The sequence below is a fragment of the Balaenoptera musculus genome, chromosome 18 (genome assembly GCF_009873245.2).
Source record: "Balaenoptera musculus isolate JJ_BM4_2016_0621 chromosome 18, mBalMus1.pri.v3, whole genome shotgun sequence".
In the NCBI taxonomy this organism is placed as follows: domain Eukaryota; kingdom Metazoa; phylum Chordata; class Mammalia; order Artiodactyla; family Balaenopteridae; genus Balaenoptera; species Balaenoptera musculus.
In genome coordinates, this window is record NC_045802.1 from 68,240,866 (window position 1) to 68,259,939 (window position 19,074).

The 19,074-nt window shown below is 40.1% G+C and overlaps 2 protein-coding genes across 2 annotated transcripts in view; one reads left to right on the plus strand and one right to left on the minus strand.

Annotated features, from left to right (window-relative positions):
* The window catches only part of UBAC2 (UBA domain containing 2), a 172,000-nt gene that overhangs the window by 24,816 nt on the left and 128,110 nt on the right, over positions 1-19,074 (plus strand). The window contains exons 2-4 of the mRNA XM_036831551.1: positions 4,631-4,758; positions 6,887-7,006; positions 7,947-8,056. Of these exons, the coding sequence (XP_036687446.1) occupies positions 4,631-4,758; positions 6,887-7,006; positions 7,947-8,056 (358 nt within the window). The remainder of the gene's footprint in view (positions 1-4,630; positions 4,759-6,886; positions 7,007-7,946; positions 8,057-19,074) is intronic.
* GPR18 (G protein-coupled receptor 18) lies at positions 12,038-16,303 on the minus strand. Its single transcript, XM_036831552.1, has 2 exons — positions 16,075-16,303; positions 12,038-13,191 (listed from the first exon to the last, which is right to left on the minus strand). The coding sequence occupies exon 2, from the start codon at positions 13,155-13,157 to the stop codon at positions 12,162-12,164; it is 996 nt and encodes a 331-aa protein (XP_036687447.1). The 5' UTR covers positions 13,158-13,191; positions 16,075-16,303; the 3' UTR covers positions 12,038-12,161.

The window sequence follows — 19,074 nt, forward strand, 5'->3', positions numbered from 1 at the left end:
CTTTTTTTGTTTGTTTTGCGGTAGACTTCGTATGGTGAAATGTACAGATCTTGAGTTAATCGGTAAATCCTGCTGTCCATAGTAATACTGTATACTTGTCCTGTGATGTGGGACTTCTTGGACCATTGCATATTATCTGTTACTTTCCTCATAGGTTTCTGGGATCTGATTTTTGTTCATCTTAAGAGGAGGACTTAATGGTAGTGTTATCTGAGTTAAGTAATCAGGTCTGTATTTTTAGGGATTTAGTCCTAGACAGAATTAAAATGGTTGTATAAATAGGATCTGTTATTAATTCAGTAAATATTTTATTTATTTTTAGTCTTTATTTTTAATTGTGGTAAAATACACATAACATAAGTTTGCCATCTTAACCATTTTTAAGTGTATGGTTCCATGGCATTAAGCACATTCACATTGTTGTGCATTTGTTGCTAGAACTCTTCATCTTGCAAAACTGAAACTCTATACCCATTAAACAGCTCCCTATTCTTCTCTCCCCCCAGCCCCTCAAAACCACCTTTCTATTTCCTGTCTCTGAATTTGACACCTTAGGTACCTCATAGGAATGGAATCATACAGTATTTACCGTTTTGTGTCTCGCTTATTCCTTCAGCATAATGTCCAAAAAGTTTATCCATGATGTAGCATGTGAGAATTTCCTTCCTTTTATTTTTTATTTTTATTTATGTATTTATTTATGGCTGTGCTGGGTCTTCGTTTCTGTGCAGGGGCTTTCTCCAGTTGCGGCAAGTGGGGGCCACTCTTCATCGCGATGCGCGGGCCTCTCACCATCACGGCCTCTCTTGTTGCGGAGCACAGGCTCCAGACGCGCAGGCTCAGCAATTGTGGCTCATGGGCCCAGCTGCTCCGCGGCATGTGGGATCCTCCCAGACCAGGGCTCGAACCCGTATCCCCTGCACTGGCAGGCAGATTCTCAACCACTGCGCCACCAGGGAAGCCCTTTCCTTCCTTTTAAAGACTGAATATAATTCATTGTATTCCACTGTATGGATATACCACATTTTGTTTATCCACTTATCCATCAATGGATGCTTGGGTTGCTTTCACCAGTATTTATTGAGCATCTCGTATATATCAGTCACCTTTCATTAGATAAGCACTTGTTGACTGCCTTTATGGACCTGATCCTGTTATAGGCATGAAGGATACTGCAGCAGTGAACATACACAGACAAAATTGTTGCCTTCAAGAGGCTTATATTCTAGTGGGGACTGAGGATGGGGAGACGGACAATACACAGAGAAATGTATTTCTTGATTCCAAATTGCATTTTTTCACATTTCAGTGTTTCTAATATTGGGTTGTACTTTACAGCTGATGCCATCTTAGAATTATTTGACAGTGTTTCTTTTTTAGTAACACCTAAAATAATGGTATATCTTACAGTCAGTTTGAATCATAGATTTGGTGAATCACTATTAATAAGTCAGTTGTTGATAAGTGCTGTGAAAAAATAAACCAGAACAAAGGGGATAGAGAATTACATGGTGTATCCACAGATAAGGTGACATTTGAGCAGAGCACGTGTTCAGTACAGGTGATATTTTTTTCATAGCAGGACTTCCTCCCTGCAGGACATAGTGTGTTGGTTCACATTCTGTTCTCACTCTGGACTGGTAACAGCTTGTGGGCTAGTTACTTTGAGCAGCATTGGTATAAAGGGTAGAGCCCTAGGAGGTGGGGGGTGGAGATGGGGGTTAGGGAACAGTTTGCAAGGTGGGCCCAGATCTTATAGGCATGGTAAGGGCGAGGGTGACAGAATTTTCCATCTTAGGAACTGGCAACAGTTCTGCTGGCTCGCAACAAAAACTTTCGGTCATCTTTGATTTCTCCATTTACCCATACATTATACCCAGTTAGCCAGCAAATCCTGCCTGCTGTACCTTCCAAACATACCCCAGTTCTGAGCACTCTCACTACCCCCACCCAAACCACCCTGGTCCAGGCCATCATCATCTTTTGTCTGGATTATTATGATAGCCTCCTAACTGGTCTCCTTTCTTCTATGCTTGCCTTCCTGTAATCTCTTCTCAATTTAGCAACCAAAGCGATCCTTTGAAAACATGTCTGATCATGTTATACCTCTCCTTAACGTCCCCAAGAGCATCCTGTCACTCTCAGAGGAAAGGTTAAGTCCTTATGGCCTATCGGGTTCTACACTGTTTGCTCCTCGACTTCTTTGACCTTATATCCTGCCTCTCTGCTTTTCGCTTCTTCTGCTGTTAGCTGCCTTGGCAGCCTTACTGTTTCTTGATCGTATTGAGTGTGTTCCTGTCTCACAGCACTTGGACTTGCTCTTTTCCCTGCCGAGAATACTGCTCCCCAGATATCTGCAAGGCCCCCATCCTCAGGTGTGTGCTCAAATTTCACCTTGTCGGAGGGCCTTCTAATCACGCTATGAAAAAGAGCACCCTTCTTTCCCCACTAGCACTATGTTTTCCCCTAAACCAGGATAGGCTAGTTATGCTGCAGTAGCAAACAGCTCTAAAATGTCAGGGACCTGAAACAACAAGGTTTGTTTCTTACTGCTGGTGTCCCTCCATTGTAAGTCGCCTGGCAGGGCCTGCTCCGTATTGTCTTGAACTCTGGCGTCCGGCTCATAGCATAGCCACCATCTTGAGCATTGGCCGAGGGAAAGGCCATTCACTGGCTCTCCAATATTTGCCTAGAAGTGACATCTATTATGTTGACTTGGCCAAAGCAAGTCACATTGCCATATGCCACTTCAGTTAGGGGCAGGTGTGGGTGGGTAGCAATCCTATCTTTTATCTGGAAAGAGAGCAGGAAATCCATGGTGGGTAACACAGCCTCACTCTTTACCCCGCTTAATTTCTCTATAGGATTTATTTGTATCTGACATGATATTTACCTTGCTTTGTGTATTTTCTTTTCTCTGCTGTCTAGACTGTAGGTACCACAAGGGGAGGGACTTTGTCCATCATTTACTGCTGTACCCCAGGACCTAGGATAATGCATGGTCTGCAGTAGTAGGTGCTTATTAATTGTAGAGATATGAGTGAGAATACCAAAGCAAACCATTCATTTATTCATATGGTAACTTGTAAGCCATTGGGAGTGTGGAGCAGGAAGGTTTGAGGAGAGAGCACACTTACTAGAGAAGAGCAGTAGCATTGCTGGTCAGTGGAGAGTGTCAGTTTGAGATTTGAGACCATGAACCTACAGTGGAATCTTGCAGGCAGCAAGGAAGAGGCAGGAATGAATAAATGATGGGACCCATTTCACAAGGATCGGTGAAGTCCAAGTTGAAGGAGGAAACCTTCAAGGTGCACCTGTGTCACCTCTGCTCCGTCTTCGGTCCTGTCGGAATAATAAGGGAGGAGCTTGCCTTTAACCAAGGAGGCCCATTCTCCTGGGGTGGTGATTGCGGTGGTTGGAGCAGTTTTCCCTATATTCATTCTTTATTTACTTCTCATAACACTCTTGAGGTAGCGTCTCTTATCTTCATTTTACAGGTGAGGAAAACAGGCTGAAATTGCTCGCGTTAGGATTTAGGTTGGTCAGGCTCACAACCACGGTGCTTTGCGGTACGTTTGGGGTACGAGGTGGTGGGGACTCCGTTTTCTGGGGGGCGGGGAGCTCCGTTAGCTCTTAGATTCCCTGAAGCCTTGATTGCATCTTGGTCGTGAAGACAGTATGCAGCCACTTTACCGATGGTTCCAGTTTAGCTGTTTGTAAGACCTTACCAGAGAGGAAGTAGTTGGGCTATTTTTACGTACGCAAACAAGTGCAGTAACCGCACTACCAACCGTAACTGGTAGATTCACTCCCCACTGAAGTGCACCTCACACAATCTGAGAATGTCTCTGTCTGAAAATGTCCGTGATGCTTTCCTGTGGTCTTGCCTGTTGATGATCTGGACATTTCATGCCCTCAAGGAGCTGTGCTAGGCTTTATGGCCAACACAGAGAAGAGAAGGCAGGTGGCCTCCCTCGGGAATCTTTAATGTAGTCGGGAAGGCAAAACAGGTTCCAGACCCTGACTCCTCAACTAGTACCTGGAAATGGGGATGCAGGCTGGGGGAAGAGCCCCTCAGGCTAACATGGGAGAGACTGATGTAAGGAAGTGGAAACTGAGCTGTTGCTTGAAGGCCGCGTGAGATTTAGACGAGGCTCCAGGGCGCCGGTGGTGGGAACCCTCAGCAGACCCCTGCAGGCAGCAGCGTTAGCACTTTGAACCGCTTCGTAAGTTTCTTAAAGTAAATGTTTCTGTACGTGAATCCCAGTCATGCTCAGGCGCTAACTGGTCAGCTTCATAGAAAACGTACTCCTCTGTCTATTTCTCTATACTTTGGTGACCGTCTTCTAAAAGGTATTCCATGGAAGTAAACCTGGTTTGGTCTCATATGAGAGCCAGATGACAGGGAAGCCCCCGTCAGCCGATTTCACTTGCTTTCCGGTGCTCTTTGATCACTGACCTCTGCAGGAAGATGTTCTGAAAATATATGTTAATAAGAATTAAAGTCCAGAGTGTGTGAACTTTGTCTTCATTCTGATTCAAAAGAAGTGAATTCTCTTGCTTTTCACTCGTGTGGTTTTTCAAATCTTAGGGACAGTCATTCTGAAAGCGGTTTTGTTTTTCCCTCCAGACAAAGCACCTGTGTCCAAGGGTCTTTTACTGGTCCCCAGTGCCCTGTCCCTCCTGCTGGCCCTCCTCCTTCCACACTGTCAGAGGTTCTTTGTGTACGACCTCCAGGCAGTCAAGGACGACTTCCAGGTGAGCTCCGCTCCACTGGCCTCTGGGAGGGGAGAAGGCAGGCCTTCTTCTTTGATTTGCCTTCCTTCCTGCCATTCTTAGTCTCTCAAAGCCTCTAAATTTGTCAGAAATATTATTTATTATTAATATTCCACTAACAAGTAACTTCTCTAGTTGTATTTATTGATAATTTCAGCAAAGCAGATTATAATGAAGCAGTTGCAGTATTTCCTTTTACACATCTCTTTTCAGCTTCAGTTTTTACTCATGGAAATGCAATTTTTAATTTCAAGAGAATTAAACAATGTTAAATCTGTTTTTTGTATGATTAGTATGCATACTTAACATTTTCAAAAACCTGCCTCAGTTTGAATATCTGTTAGAGGAGCTAAGCTCTCTCAGCTCTAATAGATTGGGAGTCTGTGGATTACTTTTATAGTGGTGGTTAAACCAAGTAGGAAAATTCTCTTGGGTTTTTGCTGCTGGGAAGAGCAGAAGTCTATGGCTTTCGAGATTTATGGGTTGATCGCATGAAAAATGCTGGTGCTGGGTCTTGTCTGTGAGGTGGAGTGCAAAAGGGGTATCCCGGTACCATTTCCAACTTGGCAGGGATTTCCCCACACCAACGATAAGCAATTCTCAGACACCAACTTGGTGAACGGTTGAACTCAGTTCTGACGCCATCTTCCCAGAGAGCATCAGATTCCACAAGGTTAGGGCTCAGTCCCACAGCACTGCCCACTGCACTCGCACTTCAGATGCCAGTCACCAGCCCGGGTGGTTACCTGTACTTCTGACCGAATGGCTGTAAATCAGAGTTCCCACGACCCCCTCCCTGGGCTCAATTAATTTGCTAGAACAGTTCACAGAACTCAGAGAAACATTTTATGTACTGGATTACCAGTTTATTATTAAAGGATATAGATGAACATCCAGATGGAAGAGATGCATAGGGCAAGGTAAGGGGAAAGGGTGCGGAGCCCCACTCTCCTCAGATCTTCGCATGTTCATCACCCAGGAAGCTCTCAGAACCCTGTCCTTTTGGGTTTTTGTGGAGATTCATTACAGAGGCAGGATTGATTAACACTGGCCATTGGCATTTGATCCACCCTCCAGCCCCTCTCCCTCCCCGGAGGTCAGGGTGTGGGACTGAAAGTTCTGACCTTTTAATCACAAGGTTGGTTCCCCTGGAAGCCAGCCCCCATTCTTAGGTGCTTCCAAAAGTCACCTCATTAACACGACAAAAGACACCGTTATAGCTTTCTTCACTTTGAAAATTCCAATGGGCAAAGACCAAAATATATTTCTTATTATAAATCACAATATCAGAGAGTGTTAGTGCAAATTATGGTTATAACCTGCCACCTTTTCTTTGCTAAATACTTGATTAGCCATTTTAAGCATGATAATCCATTCTTGAGCACTGACACCTTTTCTTCATAGGGATGTCATTAATGCCATTGCTTAGGTGGGCTTTGCCAAGTTCCTGTGATTCAGTTATTTATCCATACTACTGCTTTCTGTTGGAATATAGTAGAGCTTCAGTATGATTTCAGTTGCTGTAATACAATGATTCTTAATCCTGTCTGCACAGTAGAATCACCTACATAAACTGTTTTCTTTTTTTGATGCCAAGACCTCACCCTAGACCAACTGAGTCAGGGAGCCTAGTGGTGGGGCCCGGGCATTGGTGTACTTTTTTAGAAAGATCCCCAAGGGATTCTAGCATATGGCCAGCCCTGAGAACCACTGCTATAAGGGAATGTCAGGGCCCTGTGGCCTTGAGTTGGTACCTTTCTGTTGGGGGGTTAATTTGGTTCATCTGGCTAAGTTGGCGACAGTCCCCTTCTCCTGCACCACTGTGTGGGCATCTGTGCTCTAGAGGTGGGACCTGCCTGGATGGAGGACAATCACCCTCTGTCTAGGGGTGCGAATAGCCACACTCTCCTGCTAGAACCTCTTAAGGAGCCCTCAGTGTGCATTTCTAAGAGCTGCTACAGAGATACGGAGAGTTTCAGTTCTACCTTGGGGAATCTGAGCTTAGAGTATTAAAAATAAGCAGTATAAAGTAAACGTAAAAAATTTGCTAAGGAAGAGACCTGAACAAATCTTACTCTTATTTGTTATTCTTTTTTAAATCCCCATCTAGATTTGGAGGTTGATTTGTGGAAGAATAATTTGCCTTGATTTGAAAGATACTTTCTGCAGTAGTCTGCTTATTTATAATTTTAGGATATTTGAAAGAAGATATGGAAGCAGAAAATTTGCGGTAAGTTTTTATGTATTTTCCCTTTGCTACTTAGGTTATAGAAAAAATGTTTCTGTTGTCTTGTTTTTAAATAGTTTTATTTTGTTAAGCTTGGTGTTTCATTAGCAATTATCTTTTTATTACGTGATCCTCTGTCTGATTTGGAACATGGACATTAACCAAAGAAAAAATTTAAATTTAAGCCATTAGCATAATAAAATAATAATGATGATAATAGATAATAATATCAGTGTGAGTGGGCAATAACCCTTTTTTTTTTTTTGGCTGCACTGAGTCTTTGTTGCTGCGCGCGGACTTTCTCTAGTTGAGGCGAGTGGGAGCCACTTTTCGTTGCGGTGCGTGGGCCTCTCGTTGTGTTGGCCTCTCTTGCTGCGGAGCACGGGCTCCAGTCACGCAGGCTTCAGTACTTGTGGCTCACGGGCTCCAGACGCGCAGGCTCAGCAGTTGTGGCGCACGGGCTCCAGAGCGCAGGCTCAGCAGTTGTGGCTTGCGGGCTCCAGACGCGCAGGCTCAGTAGTTGTGGCTCACGGGCCTAGTTGCTCCGCGGCATGTGGTATCCTCCCGGGCCAGGGCTCGAACCCGTGTCCCCTGCATTGGCAGGCAGATTCCCAACTACTGCGCCACCAGGGAAGCCCAGCAATAACCATTTTAATAAGGATTTTTATTTTAATAAAATTCTAATCACTTATTTTGCTTAATGGTTTGTGTATTAGTTGTAAAAATAAGTCATACTATAAATATCTTTTCTTCAACATACTTAGAAATTATGGAAGTTAATACATTTGACCAATATGGTTTTACTCCCTCACTTTGAAAAGTCTGCTCAAACAAAAACAAACTTTAAAAAATATATATATACCTGAGCTGGTTCTAATTAAATAAATGTTAGTTTATTTTTAGAAGACTCCTCGCTATAATGTTCTTCCTGTTTTATTTTTAGTCCTTTCTGCTGGGTTCCTGGGTTTTGTCAGCGGTGGGTGACTTCATCCTCGTTGAAGCTGTGCGGTATTCCTTTGGTATCACTGCAGCCAGGAATTTGCCTTCTGGATTGTAAGTAGCTCTCAAATATTAGCTTAATTCATAACTACTTAAATCTGACTTAAAGCATTATTATCCATGAAAGTCAGTAAGAGAATATTTTAAACTTTTAGATATAGTAAAATTGATTTTATATGTAAAAATTCCAGTGTATACTTAACATTTTCATTATGTTCTTGAAACAGAATCTGTTTTACACTCACTCTTTTTTTCAGCTTTCAAATCTCATATTTTAGAGAATTTTTAATGAATTTTCTGTTCTGGTCCTGAAGATAGACTTGTGTTTTCATAGTGAAATTTTGTCTTTGTAACTTTGTTAACTAATTAAACATAAAAACACAAAATTTAATTAATTAGATTAGGAAACAAAATTTATTTGTCTGAAGTTAAGCTTCTGAAGAATGATGCTTTTTTTAAATGATATTGTTTATATATTTCCACCAAAGGTAAAAGAAAATCAGTATATAGGTTATAACTTTGTAGCCAATCTGCAGTGGGCAACCTAACTCATAGAGTGTCTGTGCTTTCATATTGTGTTGGTCTTCTTTAAAAACAAAACGAGAAAACATGTATTAGTTTATGAAATAATTGGCATTTAGGAGCAGAGTTGTTAGCACATATAAATGCCTTTAAAGCATCTCTGAATTAAGTTTCTGAGACTGTTTTTAGGAGATGAGATACTATAAAATAAAGGTAACATATATTTAAAATTTGTGTGTACTAACTTCAGACTTATTTTAATTTTCAGTATATATTTTTGAGAACTATTAGGCTATTGCAAGTACCTTGATTTAGATTCACTTTGGATCTCTATTTTTAAAATACGGTTAGTGATCTTATAGCTCTCACACTTACATTGTTAATATTTATGGTCATAGCTGCCCTTCATGGGATTTACTGAATTATTGGCATGAGTATTGATGTTTAGTTGTCTTAATAATGTATGATTCTGAATAATATTTTAATGGAGACACATAAAGTTCTGTGTCATAATTATGCAGTTTTTGAGTTTTACGGGTTGTCATTGCAGTTAGACTAAGAAGTTTAAGTTGACTATTCTGCTATTGTGGTAAATAGTGTAGTCATTAGGAATGATTCCATGTTGATTCAGAAAAGAAGCAGCATTACTAAATCATTAGTTTTCCCCAAACATTTCTCGTTGAGGCCAATTCTTTTTGGTTCTTTATAAGGCCTACTGAGTTGTAGAAGGGTTATGTGTATTGTGTATGTTTGTGTTAGGATAAATTTAGTGGCTGGGTAGTAACATAGCTTTTAATTCTTATTTACATCGTCCCCTTGTGTGATGACTTTTTTTTTTTTCTATTGCACATAAGAGTTGAATGACAGTTATTTCTTTGAATGAATGACACTTATTTCTTTATGGAATTGTGACTGGTACATATAAGGAAGATCGATTCAATTTTGAAGTTGGTGACAATGTTTTAACTAATTCTTAAGGCCAGAAGGCTTTTACCTATTTAAATCTTAGCTAGTAGCAAGAATTGCAAATTTGAGTAAATTCAAAAGTTATAGGATCCCCTTTGAAAGACAGTGTGAATGTTAATTCAGACATCACCTGAATGAGAATATATTTCTCTTTCCTTTTAAATCATGAAACATTATAGTATGGCTTTTTTGAATCTTGACGCATTCTCAAACATAGACTTCTTGGAACATAAATCTTTACTTCAATAAACTTTGCATTTTGTAAATATATCTTTTGATGGTAGCAAAGCTTCAGAAACTCAGGAGAGGAAACCTTTTTTAGTCAATGTGTTTTATAATTTGCAGTGTTTTCCACATAATGTCGTTACCTTTTTCTTTCTCATCAATGCCAAGTTTACCTGCACTTCCTACAATTCTTCACTTCCTATTTAATTCTCTCTCTCTCTTTTTTAACCTCACCACTATTAAAACTTCTCTTGTAAAGGTCACCAGTAACCAACTAATTTCTAAAGCCAATGGCTTATTTTCACTTGTCTTATCTGACCTTTCAGTAGCACATTAGATGCTTTTGACATCCCATTATTTCATGAAATAACCTGCTCGCCTGAATCCTAGCACACTACTGTCTCCTGGTCCTCTTTGACCTTCTTTACTCTTTGCAGCTCCTTTCTCAGGCTTACTCCAGGTGCTTTCTCTGTGCTATCGCGTCCACCCCCATGGCTTCAACTACAGTTAGCATCTGTTGTTTGTTTCCCAGCTCTCTATTTCCAGTCCATATTGCTTTCTTGATCTTTCTTCAGTCATATTTCCTAGTGACTTCTAAGACTCAAAGAAAATTCATCATGTTCAGAAGCTCTTACCTCCTCTGATCACCTCTCTTTTTGCACTCTTATCTCCTCCTCCTTCTGTACTCCTTATTTTAATTAATGGCATTTTCATATACTCAGTCATCCAAGCTGGAAATCTTTCCCTCTTCTCATCAGTGGAGTAGGGCACCGACTCTTATTCATTCGAAGTCCTATATAAGTCAGCTCTTCATCGCATCTCCTTGACTCCTTCTGTCATTATCCCAGTCTTAACCAATCTTTTCTTGCCTAGATTTTTGCAGTAATTCTCCAACTAGTCTTCCTATCAATTCCAAAGTATTTCATGCAATGTTTTCAGAAGTTATCTTTCTAAAATACAAGTTTGACCATGCTAATCTTCCTTTTAAAAACCTCTAAATCCTTATTTTCTTCAGAATAAAAATCAAACTTCTTCAAGGTGGCATCAGGGCAGTCTAGAATAGTACGGATGGCTTAGGCTTTGCCATCACATAGACCAGATTCACCTGAGATTCCAGCTCTGCCGTGTATCATTTGTGTGTCATCTTGAGCAAGTTACTTCTCTCAACTTCCCTCATCCGTAAATTGGGGCTCATACTCTGTAATTCGCAGGGCAGTGGAGGAAGCTAAGTAAGGTCACCGATGCAGACATCCTAGCAGGAGCAGCCTCCCCACCCCATATATTGTTGTTTTTTTCTTTCCCTTCAAAGCCCTCATAATCTGACCCCAATCCAGTGTTTCAAGCCACTCCGCCGTCAGTCATTCAGCTTTCTTAACATGCTATGTATTTGTATTCTCGTACCTGCTGGTTTTCTTTCTGCACCCTGTTGCCCTTTGGCAGGATTAATTGTCCTTTTTTTAAAATAAATTTATTTATTTTATTTATTTATTTTTGGCTGCATCAGGTCTTCGTTGTGGTGCGTGGGCTTCTCATTGCGGTGGCTTCTCTTGTTGCGGAGCACGGGCTCTAGGCCCACGGACTTCAGTAGTTGTGGCTCGCGGGTTCTAGAGCGCAGGCTCAGTAGTTGTGGCTCACGGGCTTAGTTGCTCCGCAGCATGTGGGATCTTCCCGGACCAGGGCTCAAACCCGTGTCCCTTGCATTGGCAGGCAGATTCTTAACTACTATGCCACCAGGGAAGTCCCCCCACCACTAGTCTCAAGTAGAGTCTGGTGCATACTCGGCTCTCAGTAAGTGTTTATTGAATGACTGTAGTCTGTTTCCAAAGGAAAAATGAATTTAGAGTAGGTGGGGGCTGATGGCAATGGCCTTTACAGCACCCGCAGGTGCTTTTGCTTCTGCAAATTTTGCTCTGCAGCAGTAACAGTGATGAGTTGAACATAGTTGTTTGTGTAGGAATCATGGAAGTTTGGTGTTTAGAATACAAAGTACTGGATTTAGACCACCAATTCTGAGTATAAATTAGACCAAAGGGAGCTGCATCTAGCTGGAAAATAATTCAGTCAAATTATTTCAAACAATAGCTCCATTATTTTGCCTGCTGACCTGATTGACATCATGACTCACTTGCACATAGAATTAAATCCAAAAAGTCAACTATGTATTTAGATAAGGCTTGAATATGAAACACGAATTGGATGCTTTTCTCCCAGTAATTCATGAAAATGTTTTATACAGGTTTTAAAGATAAAAATAATGAATTTATTAAAATACTTCAGTATATTTAATTATGCTGCCACAGTAATAAGATCTCACAAAGGAGGAAGAGTTCTTAAAGTTTATTATTTTTTTTCGGGAGAGAAGGGACTTGATGATATCATACAGAATATCCACTGACCCTAAGTTAGTAAAGTGAATTTAAAGAGATGGAAGACAAACAATGACCGTTCATAACATTTCACTGTTTATGTTGCTTAGGGACCGTAAGCTACCTGAGCGGAAGCTCTTTCTGCGCACACTCCGAAGATAATTGCGGTATAACATGACACTAATGACTCGAGCCTGAAATTGTTTTGAAACAATGTAGTAGAGAATCACATCCAGACAGGTGCTGAGGTTCATGAGGAAGGTGGTGAAGGCTCCCCAGGGGTTGTAGCTGTTCTCGTCCCCTCCCAGCATCAGGAAAGCAAAGCAGATGTGGAAAGGCATGAAGCAGACGAGCACCTGCACCATGAGCGTGATAATGATCCGTATAGACTTCTCCTTGACTTTTGGCTTCAGCTTAGATGTCTTACCGTGAAGGAGACTATGAATAATGATCAAGTAGCACCCAATCATGATGAACAGAGGAATCAAGAAAAAGAAAATCAGTCGAGTGAAGTTCAGCGCATTGATAGCTTTTAAGTAGATGATGTCAGAAATCTTGAGGCAGGTGGCAGGGGTGGAGGCTTTATCTGGGTCCTCATAGAGCAGTAGGAGTGGGATGGTGGTTGTCAGGGTCATTATCCAGACTCCCACACATGCTAGCATGGCCTTGCATGTGTTTTTAAGTTCCTTGGCGTATTTCGGCTGTACGATGGCCATGTATCTGTCGGCACTAATGAAAGCAAGAAGCCATAGAGCGATACTTGGGTAAAACACTGTGAGAGCCCCAAGAATCTGGCAGAAGTGCTCTCCAAACGGCCATTCACCTTTTGCGTAATAAAACATTCGAAAGGGTAAGCTCATTATAAATACCAAGTCCAGTAGTGCCACATTCATCATATAGACGGTCACAGTGGTTCTCTTCTTGGTGGTACAACTGAAAACCCATAAGGCGGTGACATTAACAAATAAGCCAGTTATGAAGATGCAGCTGTAGAAGACAAGGGCTGCTATTTTGTATTCATCTGGATATGGGTCGATAGAAGGGCCAGGTTGAGCTTGATTGTGAGGGGTGGTCATCTTATAGCTTGTTGGTGGGCATGACACTTAGAAACTGTAAAATAGTTAAGAATAGGAGGAATAAAACTCTTTGTTGAAAAAATAAATGCTTAACATTCTCACACTCGACTTGGCATATCAGTGGATTTTAATTTTGACAGTATTTTATGTCATAGAGTCAATATATGTGTCTTAGTATTTATTAAGAAATACACTCCCTAGGTATTATTACTAATATGTACTAAATATTAGTGTATTAAGATGGTCTGGTGTGTCATAATGCACTGGCAAATGTATTCATTTTCTCTCTGCAGTGTGAAATTGGGTAGCAGTTGTGCCTATGATAGGTATCCTTTGTTGGGACTAATTGGGGAAAGACCATTCTGAATTTTGAATCTTAGAAAGTATTGATAGTTTGCCACTTTTTATCATCTTCATTCTGTTTAAATATTTGGTGACCCAGGTTAGTAATGTCCAAATAATGAATTTTTACTCATTAAATATAATTTTAATATATAAATTATGTATTAGAAAACTAATAAAGAAACCATATAACTGGTTGCTTACTGAATATTCACAGTAATTCTCATTTGAGAGCAGGAACTTTTCCTTTTTACTGCTAAATCCCCACTGCCTGGTGAGTACATAGTAGATACTCAGTAAGTAATATTTGCTGAATTGATGGATAAGTGGAGGAAGGAAACTTTGGCAGGGTGACCCACAGCAGGCACTCTCTAGTTTGTCAATGAAGGCTTGCTTAATTGGCCATTAAACCGTTTTTTTTTTTTTTTAAGTGGCAAACACTTCTTCATAGTATTATGTTCTCTCTAGATTATCATAGGTCTAGAAACAGCAGTGTCTTGTGCCATGGTATACAGATCAAGAACTTTACTCTCTGTTTTTTATTTGGCCACACCTTGCAGCATGAGGGATCTTAGTTCCCCAACCAGGGTTCGAACCCATACCCCATGCACTGGGAACGCAGAGTCTTAACCCCTGGACTGCCAGGGAAGTCCCATGAGATCTTGGCTCTTAAAACAATAGATGGGCTAGTTTTTAATGCACAGTTGGGAGTGCCTAATGCTGAGTCTTCCAGATGGTGTTTAACAGTGCCCCAGAAGCTGATTACACTGCTGCAGTGGTGCACGGAGAGCAACACCTTGAGAATAAGATATTGCTAGTATAGTAACTTTCACACCCTCACTCTACCGAGATCCAGAAGCGTAAGTATTATTTGTCAAATTTAACTTTAAAAAAGGAATATCAAAGACAAATAGTTGGGGCTTCCCTAGTGGCGCAGTGGTTGAGAATCTGCCTGCCAATGCAGGGGACACGGGTTCGAGCCCTGGTCTGGGAAGATCCCACATGCCGCGGAGCAACTAGGCCCGTGAGCCACAACTACTGAGCCTGCGCGTTTGGAGCCTGTGCTCCGCAACAAGAGAGGCCGCGACAGTGAGAGGCCTGCGCACCGCAATGAAGAGTGGCCCCCACTTGCCGCAGCTAGAGAAAGCCCTCGCACAGAAACGAAGACCCAACACAGCCATAAATAAATAAATAAATAAATAAATAAAAAGGAGTTAAAAAAAAAAAAAAAAAGACAAATAGTTATTAGTAAGAAGTCACTCAGTAACTTTATGTGTTTGCAGAAACTAATTTCCACCCCCCCGCAAATGCCCATTTCTACTGGAAAGGAGTTTAGCTGTGACCCCCTCAGTGTGAAACTTCTATCACCCACGATATAACATCAACAACAGTGATTTTAAAAATAGACTCGCTACACAGAGATGGAACCTTGTGGCATCCTCCTTGAAATATGGAGGTGTAAGAAAAGTTTCCCTCAAAAATGTCACTTTGCAGAATGGTCTCTCTCTCATTCAGCCCTGAGTCTCTCTTTAGTGAAAACTGGGGGAGGTTAGCCATCTGGTAGTGGCATCATGGGCTGTAATTTAAAACTAATTCGAGCAGTTGCTGAGGACAAATACAAGGTATGAATTTGTTTTCTTCTCCCTCCTTTCTTCCCTTCCTACCTTCCTGACTGTAGCGAGTTTGCCAAATATTTAGGTTAAATATGATTTTGGAGTAGAATTCTATATATTTAAAAGCCTGTATTTATTAAAATTTCCAAATATTGTGTTGACTAGAATATTAATTTCTATAAAATGAGAAAAATACTACATAGAAAAATTAACTCTCTAGTATTATCATACAAAGGAAAATAATTTTAGAGACTTGACTCATTTTTAACTTTCCATGAATTTTTAAATAGTAAAAATTGTAATGTAAATGACATTTTGTATCCTTTTTTCTTTTGTATCAGAACTCCCTCCACCCATCCTTATTCCCGAATTTTGTCACAGAAATTCCTTACTTACAAACCATTTTTGAGTAAATCTTTTTCCCCTCATTGGGTTCAAGCTGACTTTATGTCACCAACAGTTGTGTTCATTTGCTTAAGGTTAACTAAAATATGTGTGATGCATGTGTTTTAAAGGCATTACCATACAGGTTGTACTCTGTACACACAGATAAATTTTTGGATAAATATTGAAAAGTGATTGGCTTTTAAGTCAGCATTTTAAAAGCTTTAGATTCCATGATTAGCTATAGTCTTTTCTTAAAAGCCTTTAAGTACATTCTGTGAAACAATGTAATTGAAACCAGGTGACAAAGACTCCTAAAGACATTTATGATTTATTGTATCAACATTTTCTTTAAGTTGAAAAAAATTACATTTACTATTAATGTAAAACAGTATTGAAAATAAATGAAACAACATGTTAATAATGTAGGAAGATGACAGTATATCCCATTTGAGGGTCCTTCACCAACATAGTTTCAGTAATATATTATTAAAATAAAACAAGGATTTTGAGATTTAGTAAATAAGTACAGCATTATTTCTGATAATCTGTGATGAAGTTAATTAAATGCTACTTACCTCCTGTCCATCAAAAGGCTGTATTTGAGAGGAACATTTCTTGGTATACCCAGTTCTGTAAAAGAGATTTCTTTGAGTTGCTTGTGTTAAAATAGCTCTTTCTAGAAATGGTATATTTAAGAAATGCTGTATTTCTTTTGTTTTAGGTTCTTCCGTTGCTTTAAAAAGTTGTTTCAAATATAATACTCGGTATAGGAGTTGGTACTTGTTCAGCTGTAATTGCTGCCTTGTCTCTTTCAGGAAGTACTCTCTGAAATAAGGCTTTTTCAACTTATGACTTTGCCCTGGATGTGGTTTTTCTCTTTCACAAATGATTTGTTTATGAAGTCATGCTTAGCATAAGCTCCTCATGAAATGATGGCATATATTTAAGAGAATCATACAGAAAGGAGAAAATGTCTTCAGTTTGTTTACTTTGGTGCTTAAAGTCTGCATCATCTGTTGAAAGAGAATGAGATTTGATGTTGACTGAATAGAATTCATAGTATAACTTAGTTTCTAAGCTGTGTGACTTTGTCTAGTTACTTAAGCACTCTGAGCCTTTGTTCCTGCTTAGTTTCTATAGTGCTAAAATAGAGATAATACCCATCTGGTAGGATTGTGAGGACTCTAAACCAGAGAAGTCCAAGAGCTAACCTGGCACCTAGTAGGTAACTTCCAAACAGCGTTAACCCTTTACTACAAAGTTCCTAAAATCATTGAATATCCACTTTTTACTGCTAAACCATTTCTAAATGGTAGAAATTTTGGGACCCTCAGTTATTTGCTTCTGCTTTGCATATACCTTTACCTACTTTGGTTTGCTTTATTTATTAAGTTCCCAATGCTTCATATCCCTTTTCTGTCACATGGAAGTCTAGAAGTAATTCCTTTTGCAAAAACATCCCTACAAATTGTTAAGAACTTTGGAAGACTTTAGTGGAATAATTTACATATTAGGAGTATTTTAACCTAAGAAGGGAAGTGAGACCAACGAAAAGGGAAGTGAGCAGCCCCAGTCATTGCCTGCCTGCCTAGTTACATTAAAGTTTTTACTTTCTCTTTTCTTTTAAAAAAAAAATCATAATTTCATTTGCTTGTACTAAAATTTTAATTATCTTTATACTTGGTTATGCGTGATTTATCAGCCTTTAAAAGGTACATGAACTTAACTGGTTTTTTAATTTAAGACAGTTTGAGGGCACATGCTCCTTTTTTTTTTTTTTTTTTTTTTTTTCCTCAGACAAAACCGTAGTAAATCTGTGACTTATAAATTGTTTAAATCCTTTCCTTTGGTGATTAAAGTACTTTTGATTATGTTAATGCCAGAGTAATGGGTTTTAGAAGCACAAGCAACAACCACAGCAACTATTTCTTGTGTAAATGAGGATTCGAGGCCCAGAGAGGACCAGTGACTTGCTGCAGAACTCAGACAACCAGGCCCAGTCTCTTCTGTGCCAAGTTCAGTGCCCTCCCCTTTCTGCCCTAGCTGCTGTAAAGACTTCTCCTTGTGAGGTGATTACATTGATTTATTCACTAGACATGATTTGCTCATTGCTGAATTACAGTAATCAGTTTGTTATACATGGAGTTATGTTTCATATGCAGGATAGGAGTTTGATATTTCACTTGGAGATAGGAACCTCTTATCTGCAGATCCAATCTTTTCATTGCCTTAATTTCATATAGCCTGTGACAGGTCTTCTAAAATTCAGTATTGATTAGTGTTCTCTGTGCTGCTGAAATCAACAGGTACAGGGAAGGCATATATCTCATTAAGAGAAATCCCCTTGTACACAGGGAGATTCTTTTTTCTGACTTGCTAGTCTCTCAGAGAGAGGTACCCAGGGACACAGCTTGAAGGTGGGTCCCGCCTTTCTCTCCATCTTAGCCTTACAGGATTTCCTACTCCTGGCCTTTCACAAGCTGTTCCACCAACAGCTGTGACATTCCTTCCCACTGCACTCCCATCTCTTGGCTTGGCCGGCTGCTATTTATCTTAAAAGTTTTAGCTTAGATGCTGCCTTTCCCAGGAAGTTTTCTCTGACCCCTGAAGCTGGTTGGTTATTCGCCCCTGTAAGGTTCCTTAGCACTGGATTCTTACCCCCCTAGTGGCGTGTGTTTGTATTATTATTGGGAATTTATTTGCCTTTTATCCTTCACTACATTGAGGTCCTTAAGGATTTGCACATGTTGTATATGTATGTATTTAACAGGCAGTTAGTAAATACTGGTTGAATGTGTGACTGAAAAAGTAGGTGAAGAGATGGAGGGTCGAATTATTGAGCCCAGTGTCAGCATCAGGGACACTTTGACTTACTAATGTGAGGGGAACCTGCCAGTCACAAGGCAGACTGGAGGCAAGACCCACTCTCCTTCTCTCCATGACCCTGCAGCACTTAGCATTGTTCTCTGTGTTCCTGGCTTGTCACACAATAATTTTATGTTGGAAAAGAATTACAGTTAAAAAAAAAAATTCCCCCAAACCATTTGGCAGCAAGTAAGTAAACAATGGATCAAGAATTAAACTCTTATAGTGTCTGGTTTGCCTCTTTAATACTTGAACCTAATGAAATTTTTATTCAAATAGAGGCGCTTATCTCATTCGGGGACCATTCATGCAGCTTTAATTTCCTCACTTATTTTGGGATATGAGTGAAAGATATTTTTCACCGTGCAAAAGAGGGATTTCACAGAGTTTCCTTCACTTTGTGAAATCATCTGTTTTAGCTCCATTTTTGAATTCTGGTTTAGATGCTAAAAGCCCTAAATGAATTTTTATTTTAATACTCGAGCCCAGTTTCAGAGTGAATATAATCTAGTTATAATTAGTTATAATTTAGTTAAGCCAATTTTATAATTATCAGAAAGGATGTAGTTAATAGACTTACACAGTAAATCCCCATTATAAAAACATGCTCTTTGGGACTTCCCAGTGGTTAAGAATCCACCTTCCAATGCGGGGGACGCAGGTTCAGTCCCTGGTCGCGGAACTAAGTAAGGTCCCACATACTGCGGGGC

What these genes read in the sequence shown, in the direction of transcription:
- GPR18 (XM_036831552.1), bottom strand. Translation starts at nt 13,157, where the DNA reads ATGACCACCCCTCACAATCAAGCTCAACCTGGCCCTTCTATCGACCCA.